Source organism: Marmota monax, unplaced genomic scaffold, assembly GCF_021218885.2.
Source record: "Marmota monax isolate L192 unplaced genomic scaffold, Marmota_monax_Labrador192_F-V1.1 WCK01_AAM20220418_F8-fsc00205, whole genome shotgun sequence".
Taxonomy (NCBI): Eukaryota; Metazoa; Chordata; class Mammalia; order Rodentia; family Sciuridae; genus Marmota; species Marmota monax.
The window spans coordinates 153,329-173,844 of NW_026692417.1; the positions used below are offsets into that span (position 1 = coordinate 153,329).

The window sequence follows — 20,516 nt, forward strand, 5'->3', positions numbered from 1 at the left end:
GTTTTGGTACCAGTACCATGCTGTTTTTGTTACTATTGCTCTGTAGTATAGTTTGAAGTCTGGTATCGCTATACCACCTGATTCACACTTCCTGCTTAGCATTGTTTTTGCTATTCTGGGTCTTTTATTTTTCCATATGAATTTCATGATTGCTTTCTCTATTTCTACAAGAAATGCCGTTGGGATTTTGATTGGCATTGCATTAAACCTATAGAGAACTTTTGGTAATATCGCCATTTTGATGATGTTTCCTGTGATTTTTTAAATTTAAGTTAATCCTCTCTGGGTTTAAGCTGAAGGATGAGCTTAGGGCTGCCTTGTAGGTGCAGCTGGATGTGTGCAAATAAAGTTAGGAGAAAGAGCAAGGCAGAGGTGTCTGAGAGAGAGAGAGAGAGCGAGAGAGCGAGAGAGTAGAGGGTGGATGCAGTGGGCCTCTCCCTGTGGCAGTCTTGTGCCCCCTTTTCCCTGTTTTGGTGATGAGAGCCAATGAACCTCCTCTTTTAGAAGTTAATTCATGTTGGTTTTCTGTTGCTTGCAACCAACATGTGTTCATAAATATATTCTGTTTCCCAAGTTTCTTTCTTTCTTTCTTTCTTTCTTTCTTCCTGTCTTTCTTTCTTTCTTTTTTCTATAAGCTAATTTCATTTCTTTAATTTTAACCAAATTCTTGATTTATCTTCTACTCTTGCTGGATAGTTTTAGTTTTATGATAGAATATGTCTTTTTTCCTAAGCCAAGCCCTCTTTTGGAACCGGGGGACATAAAAGTATTGCAGATATTGCCTCCATTGCCCCCAGAGTCAAGGCTGGAGGAGAAGAACCAGCTCTGGCTGATGCTGAATGATCTAGGGGATCTCCTTGGTCTCAGGACTACATGAGAACTGAGCTCCTGCCTCCTCAGCCCCTAGTTGAGGTCAAGGGAAGCCAGCACTGGGCCCCCAGCCTCAGAGGATCGTGTGCTTTTCCCTCTTCCTCAGCAGGGTCCCACAGACTCCATCCTGGCTAGGTTCTTACAGACCTAGATCATCACTGATGGCCTCCGAGCTCTCCCCCTGGCCTCCCTGCCTGTTCCCCCTCCATCACTCCAGAGGCCAGCCCTGTTCAGGACTCTTCTTTGGTCTCTACCTCAAGATCTTTGCCTGAATTTTGATACCTGTTCTCTTTTGCGCTCACTCTTACCTCCACTGGTTGAACTCTGGGCTTAATTTAAGGATTTTTAAAAAATCAAACACTGACTTTGCACCAAGCTCCTTGGCAGCCACTCACTCTGAATTATCTACTCCTCTTGATGCCCCTGCCAGGTGGAAACTATCTTCATGCCCATGTGGCAGGACACTGAGGCGTGGAGGCTGCCGTGGCTTGTCAAGGTCTCATGTCTGTTTGGGGGTGGAGTCTGACTTGAACCACAGTCTTTCGGACAGGGGAGGTCCTGCTTCTTCCTCAGTTGTGACACCTTTCAGTCCAGGAAGGGGGGTGGGCTGCAAGATGCTGGATCTCTGAAGCCTCTGACTGGTGGAAACAACTCCTTTCATTTCTTAACATGGCTTCTTTCCCTGTGTCCTTGTCCCTCCATCCTGGCCTCAAAAAGTCTCCTGACCCAGCTATTCTGACCTAAGTGCTGACTCTTGGGTGACTCATCTGCTGAGGCCTGGAGTTCCCACAGCCATGCCCCCAGCTGGGAATGCCCTCCCCACTCCACCCTTCAGGCCTCTTCCTGCTTTCAAATCTGAGTCAAAGCACCCTTTCCAAGAAGCTTCTGAATGCTACCACCCTACTCTGCTGCTCCTCAGCTCTGGGTTCCCCTGAGCCTATGGGATAGAGAAAACCCTGGGCTTGGTTACCCTCCACCATCAGACTGGGTGGACAGGGCAAGGGCTGTGCCTTCCTCACCAGACCCAAGTTATCACCAGGCACCTACTATGTGAGAGATTCTGTGACTCCCTAAGGCATGGCGTAGAATAATGATGGGGGCTCAGATCACAGAGGCAGTGGAAGGACAGAAGGAGAGAAAAGTGACATGAAGTGCCGGGGTGGGACTTCCTGGGAGAGGAGAGGTCTGAGCCAACACCATCCTTTACCTGGATAATGGTGAGTCCTCCCTACCAGTTTTCCTCTCAAGTGTGTGCCACGAGATACCACAGTGACCTTTGGAAACATACCCAACAGCATCACTGCCCAGCTTAGAGCCCTTCACTAGCCCCGATGTTTTCAGGATGAAGTCTGAGATCCTCAGTGCCTTCCTATCAGGGGCCGGACAGTGGCAGCCATATTTAACTGTTTGCAGTTCCCATCAGACCTGTTTAACACCTGTTCGTCTCTGCTCAGGGGCTTCACTGAGCAAAGGGGATATCTTTTCCTCTTTTTTTGGCTTGCTTAGTATCCATTTATCTTCAAGGTTCCGTTGGTTAAGAGCTCCTCTCGGATGCTTGGGCTGGGCTGCCTGCCCTTTCTCTGAGCTCCATTTATCCCTCAACACCTGCCCACCCATCCTCCACCTTCCTTTTAGTCATCCCTCTGTCCATCCACCCATCCATCCTTCCATTATCATTTCTTCCTTCCAGCCATCTACTCCCTTGTCCATCTATCATCTTTCCTTCCATTTACCCAACCATCTGCTCAATCACCCTCCATTCATTGATCTACCATGCATCCATCCATCTGGTAACCCATTATCCATCCATCCACCCACCCATCCATCTAGTCATCTACTTTTCCACATTCCCTTGCTTTCCCCCCATTTTTCCTCTTCCTCCTTGTCTCCTCACCCTCTCCCACCCTGTTCTTCCTTCCTTCAATGAGCACCGGCTTTATGCCACATAGTCTTCAGAAATCACATCTTAAGCTATGTATTGAGCAGAGACTTTGTCCTAAAGAAAGTGAGGGATTTGGGTAGGAAGAGAGGACAGATGTGGACATTTAGTTAGAGGCTAGGGGATGGATGGGGATGTAGGGGTCAGTGAGGAGACTGACCTGTTGAGGATGGGACTTGATTTACTGGGGAGGGGTGCAACATGGGTAATGGGCTGGAGAATTTAAACTGTATTTTCCCTCTACTGGGGACTCATGGAGGCGTTATGAACTAATCTGTTGCTGATTCTTAGCCACCTGACTCTGTGTTTTCTTTTTTTTTTTTTTTTTGGTACCAGGGTTTGAAACCCAGGGGCACTCTACCACAGAGCCACATCCCCAGCCCTATTTTGAATTTTATTTAGAGACAGAGTCTCGGGCTGGGGATGTGGCTCAAGCAGTAGTGCGCTCGCCTGGCATGTGTGCGGCCCGGGTTCGATCCTCAGCACCACATACAAACAAAGATGTTGTGTCCGCTTAAAACTAAAAAATAAATATTAAAAAAAAAAGAGACAGAGTCTCACTGAATTGCTTAGTGTCTTGCTTTTGCTGAGGCTGGCTTTGAACTCATGATCCTCCTGTCTCAGCCTACCAAGCCACTGGGATTACAGGTGTGTGCCACTGTGCATGGCTCTCCATGTTCTTAACAATATGAATGTCACTCTGGGGTGCAGACACAGAACATAATGTCATCCTGCCTCGTTCAGAGCCCTGGTGATACTGTTAAATATTTTTTACTTTTGAAGGAGACTGTGCTGTGGGACTTTGGACATGCCCCTTCCCTTTTCAGGGTCTCATGATTTCCCCTTATAAACTTACGACATTGATCTAGATGACTTCTGAGGCCCTTTTGACCCTGAATTTTGGGGACTTTCTAGCAGGAGGTGAACTGTCATTTGAAAGTTGTGGGAGGCCAACCTTACGGGTGACTGAGTTACACTCCCCAGCTGGGTGCTGAAGCGCTCAGTCACAGAAATGGGTGTGTCTTGCTACAGCCCCATGGGTGAAGCTATGCTCACCTGTTCCTTTGTAATATAACCCCTTGCCCTGGATAGAATCTTCCATGGAAGTGCCTTGTGTGTGTCCCCTCCTCTTCCTGTGCCCTTGGGTGTGGCCTACCCAGGTGTCAGTCAACTTGCTGACAGTGGACATCATGAAGATAGACTCAGCCCCCTGAAACCTGACCCCTTGCCTCATTTGAATAGCTTCTCCTCTCTTTCTGCGGATCCTTAAGGTCAGAGGAGCTGTCACAGCAACCCCAAAGAAAAAGGTATTTGTGTCTCTTGTGTGGTTATTTCGTGCAGCCCAGTTAGCCCAGTTTAACTAGAGTGACCCCCGAGCCTTTTAGTCTCGAGAACAGAAACCCGGCAGAAAGTGAAGGTGGAAACCAGGCAAAGTGGGGCTGAATCCTGAGTATCTTCTTGTTGTGGACACTGAGAAGCTCCTTGACACCTGGGCCTTTGTCATCTACAATGTGGGATGATTAGCTCTTGTTCCACTAGCTTTTGCAGCATAGCTAAGAGGCTCAGACCAGGCCATGGACATTGAAACACTTAGCTTGGCCTGCCTGTTGTCATACCAGACTCTGACGTGGACGCTTGGCCCAGATGGGCAGGCTGGCCTGGGAAAGCAGTGGGTGGCAGAACTCTCTAGGGAAAAGGGGACTGCAGGGCCTCAGAAAGGTGCTCTAGGCTTTCAGTGAACTCCCGTGCCTGCAGTCCTGCCTGCTCACCTGCTCCTTGTCCCTACCCTAGCCCTGCCCTCTGGGAGCTGAGGCTGCTTAGGCCCCAGACCATTATCCCTGCAATTGACAGTCCTGAGTGCTATACACAGATGCTTGAGGCGTGAAGGGGGCCAGCAGAGAAGGAAAGAAGCCCAGTTCTGGGAAGACCCTGGGGGTCTAATAACAATTTGTCACTCAAGTCTGAGCCTTTCTGGACCTCAGACTTCCCACCTGGGGCCCGGGAAGGACCTTGACTACCTACTTCTTCCTGAAAGGGCTCTCAAGGCCTAGAAAAAGACTCTAGGCAGTGGTAATTAGAGAGACACTTGGTATCTCTCCAAGGAGAGCCAGTATGGCGTGTCCTAGGCAGGCCCTGGAGAGGGTTTGAGGACACCCAGTCTGGCTTGGGGGTTAGAGGAGGGAGCAAGAGAATTCTTTTTCTAGGTCTGTAACTCCAAGTCTCTCCCGGCACCCACACCGTCCTTCAAAGAGTCCAGAATCAATAAGGTTCTTTTTTTAAAAAAATATTTATTCTTATGTTTTAGGCAAACACTATATCTTACATTTATGTGGTGCTGAGGATTGAACCCAGTGCCTCATGCATGCTAGGTGAGCACTCGTCCACTGAGCCTCAGCCCCAGCCCTCAATAAGGCTCTTGAGCCCACTGGGCAACACATAATTTAGTGGGTGAAAGTTGGAGGAGAAATGGAATTTGTTACTAGCTTTCAATATCTTCCTCAAGGTATTTCTTAGGGAAAAATAGAAACTTCATAGTGGACAATTCTAGCAGATGTCACCTTAGCCCAGTGAACATGGTCAACGTCACCGCAATAAGACACATCAACATATCTGTCCTATATGACTGAATAGGAGGAATAAGAAGGACCCAACACTATTTCTATGGGTTTCTTGCTAGAATGAATAACTTTAGTCTGAGCATGAGCAAACAACAGGAAAACTCAAACTGAGGGATGTTGTAAAGGATAAATGATCGGTACTCTTTAAAAGCATCAAGGTCATGAAAGACCAGGAAAGACAGAGGAGTTGTCACAGTTTGAAGGAGACTAAGGCGATATGCCAGCCCCAAACAATGTAGGATCCCAAATCAGATCCTGTAACAGAAAGGGAACATCAGTGGAAAACTGGCAAAATCTCAGGAAAGACGGTAGTTAATTAATGACATTGTGCCAATGCTAATTTACTGGTTGTGAATATTGTACAATGCTTATGGAATATGTTATTAGGGGAAGCTGGATGAAGGGTACAGACAAACTCTTTAAACATTTTTTGTCACTTTTTCTGAGAATTTAAAATTATTTCAAAATTCAAAATTAAAAGCACCCCAGGCCCCATGAGCAGTTATCTATTTGTGAAGTAGCCAGAGAAATTGGTGGGAAGGAAAGATGCAATTCTGAGAATCCTGCCCCTCCCTGATGCCCAGTCTCAAAGCTACTTTGAGTTGAGCTCAAAGTAGCTTCCAGAAATCTTCCAGATTGGCCCCACCCACATCTTATCATAACCATCGCCACCAACTTTTAGACCGTGGGCTCTGAGGGCAGAGGCTGTCTCCCTCAGACAGGGTTTCTCTTTCCTTAGGATGCCACCCCCTAGTGCCCAGCCCGATCCTCGGCACACAATGCGGGCTGTGTTGGGGGCTGCCTGGCCCTGCCTACTTCACCTGTTTGGATTGGCATGGGTCTCCCCCCAGTGGTGTGGTGCTGGGAGACTCACTAACCACAAGAGGCACCGCCCCAGGCTCTTCCTTCACTTTCTTCCTTTCTGGGCAGGCTGGGGGAAGGGCAAGTAATGGCACCCACACAAAGCCTGCCTAGAAGTCGAGAGGTGGGGAGTCCTCTAGGCCCCAGAAGACAGAGGTCTCTGATATCCACTAAGCCTTTAACCCATGCGGCCCCAGAAAACTGCTTCTCAAAACTGTCAGGAGCACCAGGGGGAAGGGATGGGATTATAGTGTCTTCTGATCCCTTCCTGGCGGGGCCCATGGCAGGTCCTTGATCAATGAGTCCACACTGTCTGCTGGCCTCAGTGTATTCCATGCTGGAGATCCACAGTCCAGAGTGAGGAGGGCGGGCAGATGCCCTCTCTGAGAATGTGTATGTGGGTTCATCTGTCATGAGTTCCCTTCATCTTTATTGTTTAGATGCCCCTTGGAAGAGAAGAAGGAGGAGGAGGAGGGGGAGGGGGAGGGGGAGGGGGAGGAAGAGGAGGGAGGTTCCATTGAGTTGGATGAAGGGGGAAGCTGAGCTTTCCTTGTGTCCTCACCTGGGTGAGGGGTGTTTGTCTCCTGGACTTCTTGCAGAGAGAGAGAGAGAGAGAGAGAGAGAGAGAGTTAGGGTGGTAGGTCACTGAGGAAGCTGTTACTGGGCTCTGCACCCTTCTCCAGCTCCTTGGATCTCTCTGGATGCTGCATTTTTCTCCAGTGAGGGCACCCCACCCCCACCCCAAACCAATAGCAACATGCCTCCCAACAAAGGCATCTGTGCCCAAGCCAAAACCCCTGCTGCCTCTCACTGGGGAAATTGCAGGGCTGGGCCCAGGTGGGGGGGACCAATCTCTGGAAGGAGATTAGGAACGTCTGTCAGGGGCGGGTGGAGCAGGGTGGGGCCCTGGCTTACTCACATCCTCGCGAGTCCTTGGCACTGCAGATTTGGGGAGCCCTCAGCCTCAAGAGTCTGTCTCGGCATTGTCTTCTGAACTCTTAAGCCTTATAGGGGGTGGGTCTCCTTGAATCCTGCTCTGGTGGCAGTGGAGGCGGGGTGGGGATGGCGGGAGTCTGTGCTTCCTTCCTGGGAGCAGTTGATCCTAGGAAGAGCCCTGGAGCCTCCAGCGGGGGCTGTTGGGGCCTGTCTGCGGAGATGGGATGCGTCAGGCAGCCCCAGACACGACCACATTCCTCCCAACATGCCTGCCGGGGTCCGTGGGGCTGAGGGGCGGGCAGGAAGACAGGTGGGGCTGGAAGGGGCTGCTTTGGGAAGTTGGTGGCGAGAAGTGGGATCGCTGAGGTCTAGATACACAAACCTCTAAGGCAGAATCAAATGAACTCCTGGAAATGTCCCCTGACCTTCAGGGTCTCAGGAGTCAGGGACCCTCGTGTCCACTCTGACCACACCCTTGGCACAGTCCTGCTCTACTCCCAGGTGCCTGCATTCCTCCCTAACACACCTATTGTGTCACTTGAGCAAGGAGCTCAAGTGAGGGTGCCTGAGGCAGACCCCTGCCCCTATCCGGGCTGTCCTGAGCAGACTCCCCGGGGCTGGAAGCAGAGAGAGCTCCTGGGGCCTGTTCCAGGGGTGCTGCCTCGCCCTCTTACCAGAGTTTGCACATGCTCAGTTTACATACGATGTCACATTGGATCCTCAGACTTGACTGCAGCAGGCACAGTGGATGGTATGGGCTCCCACTTGGCAGAAGAGAAGCTGGAGGCCCAGAGAAGTGTCCCGCCCTGGCTCATATAGGTGGAAATGGCAGAGCCAAGACTCACCTGTCTCCGTGCTTTTCCCTGATGTCTCTGGCTGGGCCCATGAGGCTTCCTGCCTTTGACCCGATTGAGCAGCCAATGCCAGGGGCCTGTCCGCTGATGTGCGGCAGATGTGATCCCCTCCCCTCAGGAAGGATGTGGAGACCTGCCAGGATTTCCCTTCATGGGGGAGTTGAGGGGCAAGTCTGCACCACCGGACTGGCTGGGGATGTTTCAGGGATGTGATAGGTTTTTGAGCACAGCCAGCCCAGCACCGCAGTCTCGACTTCTTTAATAGGTGGTAATGGTGAGGGTGGCACGTCTGGACCCCAGGTGACTTTGCCTTGCTGGTGTTCCTCCAGCCAGGTGTCAGTCAGCTGCAGTGGTGGTCTTCCTGTCTGTGGAGGAGAAGGGCCCAACCAGGTAATAAGGAACGTATCGGGTCAGCAGGTTTATGGTGGAGAACGACTCCGCTCTCTGTCACCCTAGCTGAGCCCAGCACGCGGGTTCCTGAGGGCTGCAGCTCCCAGGGCTCGATGGGAAAGTGTAGCCTGCAGGCCCACACCTCCCCCTGTGAATCACACCTGGCGGGACAAGAAAGCCAAAAACACCCCAAACAATGAGTTTCCAGTAAAATATGACAGACATGACGAGGCGGAGGAGGGGAGGGATCTAACTGGGAGTTGGCCCTGGCTCGTGCGTGATGAAAGCCCAGGGGGATGGAGGATGCCAGGCCCGCCCCCTACTCACCAGTATAAAGCTCCGGCATCCTCTCAGCCGCCCTGAGCACCTTTCTCTTCCTTCTGCCGACTCGCTCGCTCGCTTGCTCACTCACCTCCTCCTTGGCACCATGACCACCTGCAGCCGCCAGTTCACCTCCTCCAGCTCCATGAAGGGCTCCTGTGGCATTGGTGGTGGCTCCAGCCGCATCTCCTCTGTCCTGACCGGAGGATCCTACCGGGCTCCCAGCACCTATGGGGGCCTGCAGGTCACCTCCTCCCGCTTCTCCTCTGGGGGAGCCTGCGGGATGGGGGGCGGCTATGGCGGTGGCTTCAGCAGCAGCAGCAGCTTTGGTGGGGCCCTAGGTAGCGGCTTTGGTGGTGGCTTTGGTGGTGGCTTTGGTGGTGGCTTCGGTGGTGGCTTTGGCGGTGGTGATGGGCTCCTGGTGGGCAGTGAGAAGGTGACCATGCAGAACCTCAACGACCGCCTGGCCTCCTACCTGGACAAGGTGCGCGCCCTGGAGGAGGCCAACACCGACCTGGAGGTGAAGATCCGAGACTGGTACCAGAGGCAGCGGCCTGCTGAGACCAAAGACTACAGCCCCTACTTTAAGACCATCGAGGACCTGAGGAACAAGGTGGGTGTACTGGAAAGCAGGAGGAACCATTCCAGTTACCTCCCTCTGAGCATAGTAGAGGCCTTAGGCCATGAGCAGCTTTAGATTTGTAGACAGGACAAACTTTCACCCCAGATATCTTCATCGGAGGTCCTGGACACCCCAAACAGAGCTGGTGAGTGAGAAGAGGGTCTCCCCTCCCCCACCTTGCTCATACCTTTCTGGGCTCCAGTCTTCAGACTGTGTGAGACCCGTGTTTCCTACCCTTACATTTTGCAAAGGAAGAAGTTGAAGCTTTGAGAGGTCATGTGACCTGCTGAAGAGCAAAGTCATGGCAGAGCCCAGATGATAGCCCTCGCACCCCACCTTCTAGTATAGTACAGGAGGCAGCTACCTGTTCTCCAGCGCAGGGGAGGAGCGAGGCTGTAACGGGTCGAGGCTAGACACCCAAACCGCTCATTAGCTCATTAGTCTGAGCTGTGGCTGCTGCCGCCCATGAGCCTTGGCACCGTGTGACCTCTCTATAGTCAGGCGGGGATTAAAAAACCCACAGCCTTCAATCATCGTCCACATATGTGCCCTGCCCAATAGGAAGCCTGGTGGGCTTGTGCCATCTGCCTCCAGTTCCCCTCTACCCACCCCCTTAAACCCTTCTTGCTGAACCTGCTTGGCTCTGGTGCCTTGCACAGATTAAGGACAATTGAGGGAAGGATCATCATCCAGCTTGGGGTTCCATCTAATTTCTTTTTATTCCCCTGCTTCCTTTTTTTCTAATCCTCTGTGCTAGTTGGGTCTCATCTCTTGGTAAAATCCCACTTGAGGTCCCATGCCCTGTGGACTTGAAACGGAATGTGTGTGCTGCCGAGGGCTGGCAGGGCGGCTTATGCCAAGAGGAGAATCCAGAGCATGAACAGGGTCTAGGGAGCGGAGGGGGGAACTCAAGCCCTGAGACTTGCCTTAGGTTTTGTGACAAGTCAGTGACAGCACGGGGACCAGAACCTCAGTGATTTTGATTCTAGGGCCAGACTCTTTCCACCTCCTCTGATGATCATGAGCCAGTTTTGGGCAAAAGCCTGATTACTTGGGGTTGCCCTTTAGACCACTATGATAAAGACTTTTGGGGAGGAAGGGGACCAGGCAAGGGTAGGAGAGTAAAGGCCAATGTAGGCTGCAGTGACCTCTGACTATGGATGGATGTCCATCTGAAAAATGACCTGTTCCCTTCCTATTCTGCAGATCCTCACAGCCACTGTGGACAATGCTAATGTCCTCCTGCAGATTGACAATGCCCGCCTGGCTGCTGATGACTTCCGCACCAAGTGAGTTTGCAGTGGTGGCTCAGAATGTCCAATCTTCCCAGGGTGGGGTATTTTTGGATCAGTATTTCCTAAACACAGTTGACTAGTGCCCGTGGGGCACTTGTAAAAGTACGAGACTCCTGGGCCCCACCCTTGGAATTTTGGTTCAGTTATTTGTAATAGGTTGCCTGGGTGATTCTGATCCACAGCCAGGTTCAGGAAGCACGGTTTCAGGGAGAGGAAGGAACTCCCTCTTTCCCACCTACCCCTGAAGTGCAGCAGATAATTATATTTGGAAGCTCTGAGTCTTATTTGTTGACTGAAGTTAGAAGCACCTCCCTCCCCGAATTCTGCAGCATAATGAACTGTCTTATTCCCAGGATCCCAGGAATTTTCAGATCTGAGCAATCAATGGGCACTGTGTCTAAGATTGGCTTCCCAAACCACCCATCGGGTGCCAGCTCTGGGAAGAAGCTGCAGGGAAAGAGAACAAAGCTCTCAGTGTGACCAGGATGGGTACCTCATTCCTTTTCTTTTGGGTCATTCTAGGTATGAGACAGAGATGAACCTGCGTGTGAGCGTGGAGGCCGACATCAACGGCCTGCGCAGGGTGCTGGATGAGCTGACCCTGGCCAGAGCTGACCTGGAGATGCAGATCGAGAGCCTGAAGGAGGAGCTGGCCTACCTCAAGAAGAACCATGAAGAGGTGGGAGCTGAATGGAAAATCCAGCTTTAGGGAATGGCTGGAGAGAAGAGATGGAATTGAGATGATGGGAGGGCAAGGTTCAGGTGACCTGGGACTAGAGATCCCCAATCAGCAGCTGTCATGAGGCTTCTGACTGTGAACTCTTCTCTGGTTTTTCAGGAGATGAATTCTATGAGAGGCCAGGTGGGCGGAGATGTCAATGTGGAGATGGACGCAGCCCCTGGTGTGGACCTGAGCCGTATCCTGAACGAGATGCGCGACCAGTACGAGAAGATGGCGGAGAAGAACCGCAAGGATGCCGAGGAATGGTTCTTCACCAAGGTGGGTGTCATTTGGAGAGGAAGGGACCCAGACCTCCAGCCTTCTGAGGCCTTCTGGTGCGAATATTGTTCTCTTTTCTGCAGACAGAGGAGCTGAACCGCGAAGTGGCCACCAACAGCGAGCTGGTGCAGAGCGGCAAGAGCGAGATCTCCGAGCTCCGGCGCACCGTACAGAACCTGGAGATCGAACTGCAGTCCCAGCTCAGCATGGTAGGAATGCTGCAGGCATGGGGTGGGCACAAGATGACAGAGAGGGAATGGCCATCCTCAATGATCCCTGATCCTCTTTCCCTTCCTCACAGAAAGCATCCCTGGAGAACAGCCTGGAGGAGACCAAAGGCCGCTACTGCATGCAGCTGGCCCAGATCCAGGAGATGATTGGCAGCGTGGAGGAGCAGCTGGCACAGCTGCGCTGCGAGATGGAGCAGCAGAACCAGGAGTACAAGATCCTGCTGGACGTGAAGACGCGGCTGGAGCAGGAGATCGCCACCTACCGCCGCCTGCTGGAGGGCGAGGATGCCCAGTGAGTGCCCAGCCCTTCCCCTAGTCCGCGCCCCTATAGTTCACTACCACCCCGCACAGTGTCTAATGGTCTTTCTCCTTTGTCTTCACAGCCTCTCCTCCTCCCAGTTCTCTTCTGGCTCTCAGTCATCCAGAGATGGTAAGACCTTCCTTTTCATCAAACCTGGGCTCAAGACCACTCCAGGTCCCCGAGCAGGTCTAGGGCATAGATTAAGAGCTTCTCAAAGGGTGGAGCTATAGTGTTCTTACCCAGTATCTGTTAAGAATCCATTTGGGTAGAAGAGGTCATTTTCTAACCCTCTTAGGGCTAGCAGCCTTGACTCCTATCTTATAATTCTCCCACCCTATGTCCAGGCAGACCCCATGGTTATGTGGTCAGCACCATGGACAGCAAACAAGTCTCCTTCCATCCAAAACCAGTCCATTGGGGTCTATTTGGACTGAACTAGCTGGGTCTGAATTATTAGGGAGCTTCAATCTGAGGACACAGACTCTGTCAATGACCTTAAGGAACCCTAGTCTGAAACGATTGGATGGTATCAGTGCTTAGTCAACAGCAGTGAGTGAATGAATGATCAGGGGAGAGGGCAGTAGGGAGATAGTTCATGTAAGTCCCAACTTCTTGGCCTCTCCACTCCTGATTTGTCCACTGCCTCTTCACCTCTGCTAATGCCCTATCTCCTTCTTCCTCAGTGACCTCCTCCAGTCGTCAGATCCGCACCAAGGTCATGGATGTGCACGATGGCAAGGTGGTGTCCACCCACGAGCAGGTCCTTCGCACCAAGAACTGAGGCTGCTCAGCACGGCTCAGGCCTAGGAAGCACCCCCGTGTGGACACAGATCCACCTGAAGATGCCTTCTCCTGCCCTCCAAACACGTCACAACACACTTTACCCCTGACCCCTCCTGGCAATCAATAAAGCTTCTTTATCTGAGTTGCATAATTCCTGCCTTTGCCTGGTCATTGTTGGGAGTGGGGGTGGGAAGAAGGCGGGGGAAGCATTTCTTTGGAACCCGTCCTAGCACCTGGCTGTGGCCTCTGGGACTGGGAGAAAGGGCCTGGGGGTGGACTGGGCTCAGGTCCCAGAATGGCTTTCACCATCTCAGAAGATAGTGATAGATGTGTGTACCAGGTCATATGTGGTAATCTCCCAGGGCACAGGGGGACATTCAGTCTTTCATTTGTTCATTTATCTACCAGATATCTGGTGCTTTTAGGTGCTGGGCACTGTGCGTGTTCAAGAATTCTTAGCATTTTTTTGTGATTGAGGATTCTCTTGAGAATATATTAGAAACTACAGATATTTTCCATATACCACAACTTCAGAGAAGCACAAACATTTGCCTACAGTTTATGGGGTTCTGGGTTCCCCAAAGCTCCTCAATAGAGGCCCATGAACTCAAGATAAAGACTTAAGCTCTACTGAGGGGTTTTTCTCCTTGCTCTGGAATGAATCCTCCAGGACCAGGTCTAATCCTGCCAATACTTAGTTGACCTAGGTCAAGTTAATCACCACCTTGAAGCCTCAGTTTCCACATCTGTAAAAGTAAATAAAGGTAGTACTTTATTTCCTTTTACGTATGTGGATGAGTGGCGCATGCCTGTCATCCCAGCGGCTCAGGAAGCTGAGGCCGGAGGATCACAAACTCAAAGCCAGCCTCAGCCATTTAGCAAGGTCCTAAGCAACTTAGCAAGACCCTGTCTTAAAATAAAAAATAAAAGAGGCTAGGGTTGTGGCTCAGTGTTTAAGCACCTCTGGGGCCAATCCCTAATACCCAAACACAAACAGACAACAAATATAATTACTACCTTGTGGGCTCGTTGTGACTCAGGATTGGTTTGTGAGCATGGGCCTCTAGCGCAGCACCTGGCACCGTACAGGCTGAAGCCTGGCTGTGTGATACCGGGTGGTGACTATCCATTTGTGATGAGGACATCTTTGGAGGCTTTAGGAATGGCCTGACTGGTCTCTAACCCTGACTGGGTTCTGAATTAGCTCTGTGACCTAGTAGAGTCTGAGACTCAGTGTCTTCACTTACGCAATGGAGAGGGTGAACCTGGCTTCTTGGGGTTGGTAGATAATCCAGTGAAAAAAAATGCACAGTTGAGAGCTAGGGTGGTAGGCAGGGGAGCATCTTTCGCTTCTTGGAGGGGGGTTGGAAACTGGGAAGGGGAGCAACCTGACCTGAGTGATTGGTGGAGATTCCTGGAGTGGGCGGGGCTCACTGCCCCAGGCTAGGAAAGCCCTGACTGGTCCTGTGTCATTTCAACAGCTCATTCATTTGGCCTTGTGAAGGAAACTTTTAGGGGGAGTCAAGAATTGGGTGGGACTGGAGAAAGGCCTAAGTTTGGGAGAGGGGACTAAAAAAAAACCTGTGCTTTGGAATCAGACATCTTGCATTGGAGTCTGGGCTCCTATGCTGCTCAGGCTAAAAGAGTCTGGGAAAGACGCTGAACCCACATTCCTTTTCACAAAGTGGGGAACACACACCTTTGCTACAGATGGCTGATGGAGGATTAAATGATCTCATGGTGGCAGCGAGGTTGGCATCGCGTCTGGCACATGGCCATCACTCTAAACATGGTAGCGTAAGAGGGTGAGTTATTGGCAAAAGGAATGAAGTTATGTTGGCTTCTCTTGTCCAGGAGAGAGAAGACTGCTTTGTGTTCCTGAAACTCTGGGATGTCTTTTTACCTGAGTTCTGGCATCAAGAAGGGTTGAACTGGGGCCATCCTTTGGGGAAGGGCGAGCTGTCCTGGGGCTGAAGGAGGAACATGGGACAACTGAGGGAGGAGGAAGGCTGTGGGGAGCTTCCTCAGAGACTGGGATGGATGGGGTTTCAGGCCTTGGAGTGATACAACCTTAATGGAGGGGGGCTTTATGATACCCCTAGGGATGCTGGGCAATGAGCCTCCTACTCAAATGGAGCATGGACTCTGGGGAGTGGTCTACATTTGAGAACTCACATGAGCTTGGACAGAGAGAAAAGCATAGCAATAATCACCAGTGGGGACCAAAGCCTAGAACACTCTGGGCGGTACAGGAATCCCATGCTTTCTAGGGGTGTCATATGAAAGTCTTCACTCTCCAAGGAGGTCTGCTTTAGAGAAATAGGGGAAGGTGAGATTTCTGAGACCTGAGTGTGGTGGGGTGGGCTTGAGTGTGCTTGAGTGTTGCCATTGCTGTTTGAAGGGAATACCCAGGAAGTGTGGACTTCAGGGCAAAGATGGCGCCACAGGCCACCTGGCTGGAAGCAGGCTCTGAACTGGGAGGGGAGGAAGTCAGACAGTGGGCTTAGGGTGGTGGTCTCCTCCTGTACTCTCAGGCCCGAGAGGAAGAGGGCAGACATGGCAGCTGTCCTGGTATCTCACATGGACTCCCCTCTCCTCTGGGGTTCCCATCTCCATAATCCAGTGGACCGGGTAGAGCCAACATTTGAGTCCTGCTTGTGATTAGTGCTCTTGTCCATAGGGCCTGCAGGCTGCCCATCCAACTCAGGATCTGGGCCCTGTCTGGCCATCAGAATAAGACAAGAAAAGTGACTCTATAGCACCGTCTAGTGGAGGCAGGAGGGCTTGCTACAGAGTCCCGGGCGGGTCAGATGACTCCTCTGGCTCCATATCCTTCTAATGTAATCTGGGAGGAGTGATTGTCTCTCTACCTTGGCAGAAGGCAGAATAGGGCAGTGCTAAGAGAGCCGCTGAGATCATTCCTACAACCTCTTCATCTTCAGGAGACCGGCCTGCTCCAAGTCACATACACCAAAAGTGACCAAGTCACCATGATCCTCCAATATTTCTGTATCTTCCATGGCCCTCATCTGGCATAGGTTCTTGATCTTAATGGAGGTCCAACAGAGGAATGGAGTAATAATAAGCAAGACAGCAAGAACCCAAGTCCATCCAGATGGTCCAGGGGATGTCAGAGTAGATAGGAAAATGTCCCACTGGGTGCTGGACTCAGGCCAGCAGTTTATCAGTAGTAGATATTCTAAGCCTCATGACAACCTCATGAGATCAGAACTCTTTTTTTGTTCCAAAATCCTTGGCTTGATCTAACCCATTGCCCTTTAGCCACACTGGGCTTCTGCCCTTGAGGTCTCATAGCTCCTTCCCACCTCAGGACATTTGCATATACTTTTGTCCTCCCCTCCTCTCTTTTTCTTTCTTCTGGGTCATTCCTACTCAATTGTCTCTCAAGAAGACTGTCTCTGATCCCCCCAAACCATGCCACATCCCTTATAATGTGTGCCCCAATTTTCCATTAATAGTGCTCATGTCAGTTTTGAATTGGACAATGATTTTGTGGGGAGGTCTGTTTTGTCCTGTAACTGTCCAGGAAGATTGGGGGAATTCTTCATCACTTTTTCCTCAGCTCTCATTACAGTGCCTGGTGCGAGATGATGCTGGATAAAGGATGAATCCAGTGAGAAAACTGGTTCAGAGAGGGGAAGCCACTTTCTCCAAATCAGTGGAAGAATCTGGTTTTAGACTCAAGACACTTTGGTCTGGTGAGGGTCTCTCTAGGTGGGGTGGTGGCAGGTGACTATTGTATGAGAAAGAATCAGCGTTGATAGACAGGTAAGTGCAGACACTTCCAGCCCGGTGCCAGTGGGCAGTGACGGCAGCTCAGGGAGGGTGGGCCCAAGCACCGGGAGAGGAGCCATGACTCATGCCTGTGCTCATCTCGTGATGACTCAGGGCCTTCCCTGGGCTCCACCTGGAGCTCAATGACAGATGGTGGTGGGGAGCAAGTGTGTGTGCATGCACAGAGAGGGGGGCAGGTGGATACAGGCAAGGAGCTGGGCTTCTATATGGCAGGAGCAAGCCTGTTCTTGTTCTTCCTCCAGTCCCCATACCCTCAAAGGAGGATCCTTGCAGATGCCATCAATGTTTGGTTCCCTCTCTGGCCTTCTGTCTGCCTCTCTGGGTCCTCACGGTCCCTCATCTCTGCTCCACACACCTTCTGAGGGCTGCAGCTGTACTTGGGGTGCTGACACTGTGGTCCCAAGCTGCAGTCTTGCACCTGAGCTGCAGAGAGCAGTGCTCATTCTCAATGGGACTCAGATGCCAGGGGCCCCTGAGTTATGTGGGCTCCATCCCTTGTTCACTCTTTGGAGGGTTCCCCCAGGAGGTGGGGCTTGGAGGGCAGATCTTGAACCCTGGGAGGATAAAAGCATGAGCATGTCACAGGGTCACTCATTGGGTAAGGCTGTGGGCCTGCTCATCTCTGGCCCCACTTTGCCTAGTCCGTTCCCTATGCCAGGCAGAGAAGGGAAAAGATGGTACCAAATTGCAACAGCAGCAGGAGCTCCTACCTGGACTGCAGATGAGATCCGGCATGGCCAGCTCCTCTTTGTATTGGAAGCAGAGCCTGAGGTTCAGGGGAGGCAGGATGGGGAGGAACATGGATGTGGGAAGAGGGCAGATAGGAGGAGGAGGAGGAGGATGATGTGGTGAGGCTGCCGGCTCACGGGTAGTAGTGGGGCTTCATCCAGAGACCCCTCCACCCCACCTGCAGTATGTTTATGCCCACTGACAGCTCACCAGGAAGGGCCTTCCCCGTGAGGAAACAGAGGCCAAGGCCATGGGGCGTAGGGAGCAGGCACTGGCAAGTGGTACCTCTCTGGCTGGGGAGCTGCTGCTCTCCTCACTACACTATTCCTAGAGGCACCACGGGAAGGACCAGGCAGTGAGGGCAGAGGCCCTGGGGCCAACATGCAGGGATAGCCCAATGTGGAGGAAAGGCCTGTGCCTTCTCGTACTCACAGGAGGGAGGGTAGTGACTAAGGACCCCTCAATCCAGGCAGAGAACTGGCCAGATAGGTTCAACATTCAGGGAGGGCCAGATTGGACGGCTGAGCTGGAGTAGATGGACGGTCAAGTCCTCCCTGACTGGCCCCTGGTGATGGGGGTGGGACAGGGCCAGCTGCTGTGATCCCCATGAGCAGCTCAACCTCTTGGGCAGCTGGGGTGGGATTCTGAGGGCAGAGCCCCCTGTCTGGGCTGAGTGAGGCTTGAGGGCAGGGCTGGAGGGTGGGAAGTAGAGGGGGCAACTGAGGCATTGGTTCGTTTAGCACGAGGGCTGGAAAGGCGCCATCTGTCACCAGAGCCATCTGGGCAGCAGTGTCGCAGCTTAGAGCTTCCGGTCAGTCAGGCAGGATGCCCCCAAAGAATGCACTTAACTAGAACAGAGTGGGGTTGCTGAAGCACGGCCCTGCGGGCTGTCCTCCAGCTGCCAACCTCTGCTCAGTCCCCAGGGCCTGGGGTTTACATCCCAATTAGTGAGGGCATCAGCATGGGGAGGGCAAAGGGGTAGGAAAGCAGCAGAAGGGGATCCAGGTCCTGGTCCCAGCAGGGCGAGGGGCTTTCCAGGCCTCAGACCACATTGCAGGAAGATCTTGGGCTTCCCAGTGGAGCCTGACAGGAACCTGGAGAAAGGTGTAGAAAGTAGTCGGGACCTGCTATGGTGCTGCACACCTGGAATCCCAGCTTGTTGAGAGGCTCAGACAGGGGGATCCCAAGTTCGAGGCCAGCCTCAGCAACATCGTGAGACCCTGTCTCAGAATAAAAAATAAAAAAAAAAAAAACAAAACTGAGGATGCATGAGTATGTAGCTCAGTGGTGGCGTGACCCTGGGTTCAATCCCCAATACTGAGGGTGGCGGGAAGGAAGTAGAAAGGGAATCAATGCACTCCCCACTAATCTTGGTCTATGAGTTTCCCACACGTTAGGCGTTCCCCAATTCACACATGGATTATGCCTCTATATTCTCTGTTCTTCCTACTTACTTTTTTATTCCTCAGTTAATGAATTTTGTATCGCCCATTTACATACTTGTTGAACACATTTTGGTAAATTAGTTCAACTTTAATTTCAGCAAATACATTTATAAAGGAAACCCTCCTCGTCTGTCTGGTTTTGAGCTCTCTTTCAGCTCTCAGCAGCTCTCTGGAACAATCAGTTATCTTTCCTTCATCCCAGATATGTTGGGATCCTACTTGGACCAGACATGGTGTTGGACACTGGGGTAAGTTCAAGATGAGCAGGCACAGGCTGAAGGGAGCCCTGCCCTCTGGGGGAGGTACCATGGGGACATAGTATGAAAGACAAAGTGACCCAGAGTGGGAGAGCTCAGAAAGCCTTCATGGAGGAGGAGGCACACAAGGGGGTGGTTGAAGGTGAACTGGAGTTGTAGTTTGCTTTTTTTCTTTCATTTTACATTTTTAAAATTTGCTCTAACTAGTTACACATGACAGTAGAATGCACTTTAGCACATTATACATAAATGGAGTATGAAGTAAAATCAAGAATCAATAAATGTGATGGATTCAAACTAAAAATCTTCTCAGCAAAGGAAACAATCAATCATGTGAAGAGAGAGCCTACATAATGGGACATGCACCTCAGAGAGAGCATACATTTCCAGGATATATGAAGAGCTCAAAAACTTAACACACACATACACACACAAAAATCAAATAACTCAATCAATAAATGGGCTAAGAACAGATGCTTCAAAGAACAAATACAACTGATCAACAAATATATGAAAAAATGTTCAATATCTCTAGCAATTAGAGAAATGCAAATCAAAACTACTCTGAGATTTCATCTCACTCCAGTCAGAATGGCAACAAACAATCAAGTACAAGCAACAATAAGTGTTGGCGAGGATCCGGGGGAAAAGGTGCGCTCATACATTACTGGTGGGGCTGCAAATTGGTGCAACCATTATGGAAAGCAGTATGGAGTTCGAGGTTTTTTTTTTTTTTTTTTTTTTTGCATAGAGGAGATGTAAGGGACATTTCACTTGGAGGAAACTGCAAGTGTGGTGCATTCTCTGAGTTCTGAAGGGCATTTGCGGAACACTGTGGTTTGGTAGGGAGTTGGGGGCCGGGAGAGATGGGGAAGGAATGGAAAGATTGGAGATGGGCCTTGAGTGCCAGGAACGTGGGCCATGTCTTGGGGCAAAGGGAAGTCAGGAGAGTGACAGAGTCAGAAATGGGTTGGAAAGGTCATCCTGGCGGCTGTGCAGAAGGAGCAGGGGACAAGGGAGAGGTGAAACCCATGGCTAAGGATCAGGGGAGTGCAGAGTTGCCAATAATCAGAGACAGTTTACTATTTCTTGAGAGTTTCTCATGTGCCCTTCTGGGAAATGGGCAGATTATTAGTACAATTATTATTGTAGAGGAGGGGACTGAGGCACAGCGTGGTTAAATAACTAATCAAAGTCACCCAAGAGGGAGTCAGGATGGAACTCGGGTGGTCCGGCACAGTGGCCCGCA

At 51.3% G+C, this 20,516-nt stretch overlaps 1 protein-coding gene across 1 annotated transcript; it reads left to right on the forward strand.

The window, feature by feature from the left end:
* Positions 1-8,825: 8,825 nt before the first annotated feature.
* Positions 8,826-13,171, forward strand: LOC124091567 (keratin, type I cytoskeletal 14). Its single transcript, XM_046442640.2, has 8 exons — positions 8,826-9,402; positions 10,618-10,700; positions 11,229-11,385; positions 11,545-11,706; positions 11,790-11,915; positions 12,008-12,228; positions 12,320-12,366; positions 12,921-13,171. The coding sequence occupies exons 1-8, from the start codon at positions 8,896-8,898 to the stop codon at positions 13,016-13,018; spliced, it is 1,401 nt and encodes a 466-aa protein (XP_046298596.1). The 5' UTR covers positions 8,826-8,895; the 3' UTR covers positions 13,019-13,171.
* Positions 13,172-20,516: the final 7,345 nt, after the last annotated feature.

What these genes read in the sequence shown, in the direction of transcription:
- LOC124091567 (XM_046442640.2), top strand. Translation starts at nt 8,896, where the DNA reads ATGACCACCTGCAGCCGCCAGTTCACCTCCTCCAGCTCCATGAAGGGC. An exon ending in TGCAGTCCCAGCTCAGCATG is followed by an intron (nt 11,916 to 12,007) that starts GTAGGAATGCTG and finishes CCTTCCTCACAG; the next exon opens with AAAGCATCCCTGGAGAACAG. An exon ending in CTCTCAGTCATCCAGAGATG is followed by an intron (nt 12,367 to 12,920) that starts GTAAGACCTTCC and finishes CTTCTTCCTCAG; the next exon opens with TGACCTCCTCCAGTCGTCAG.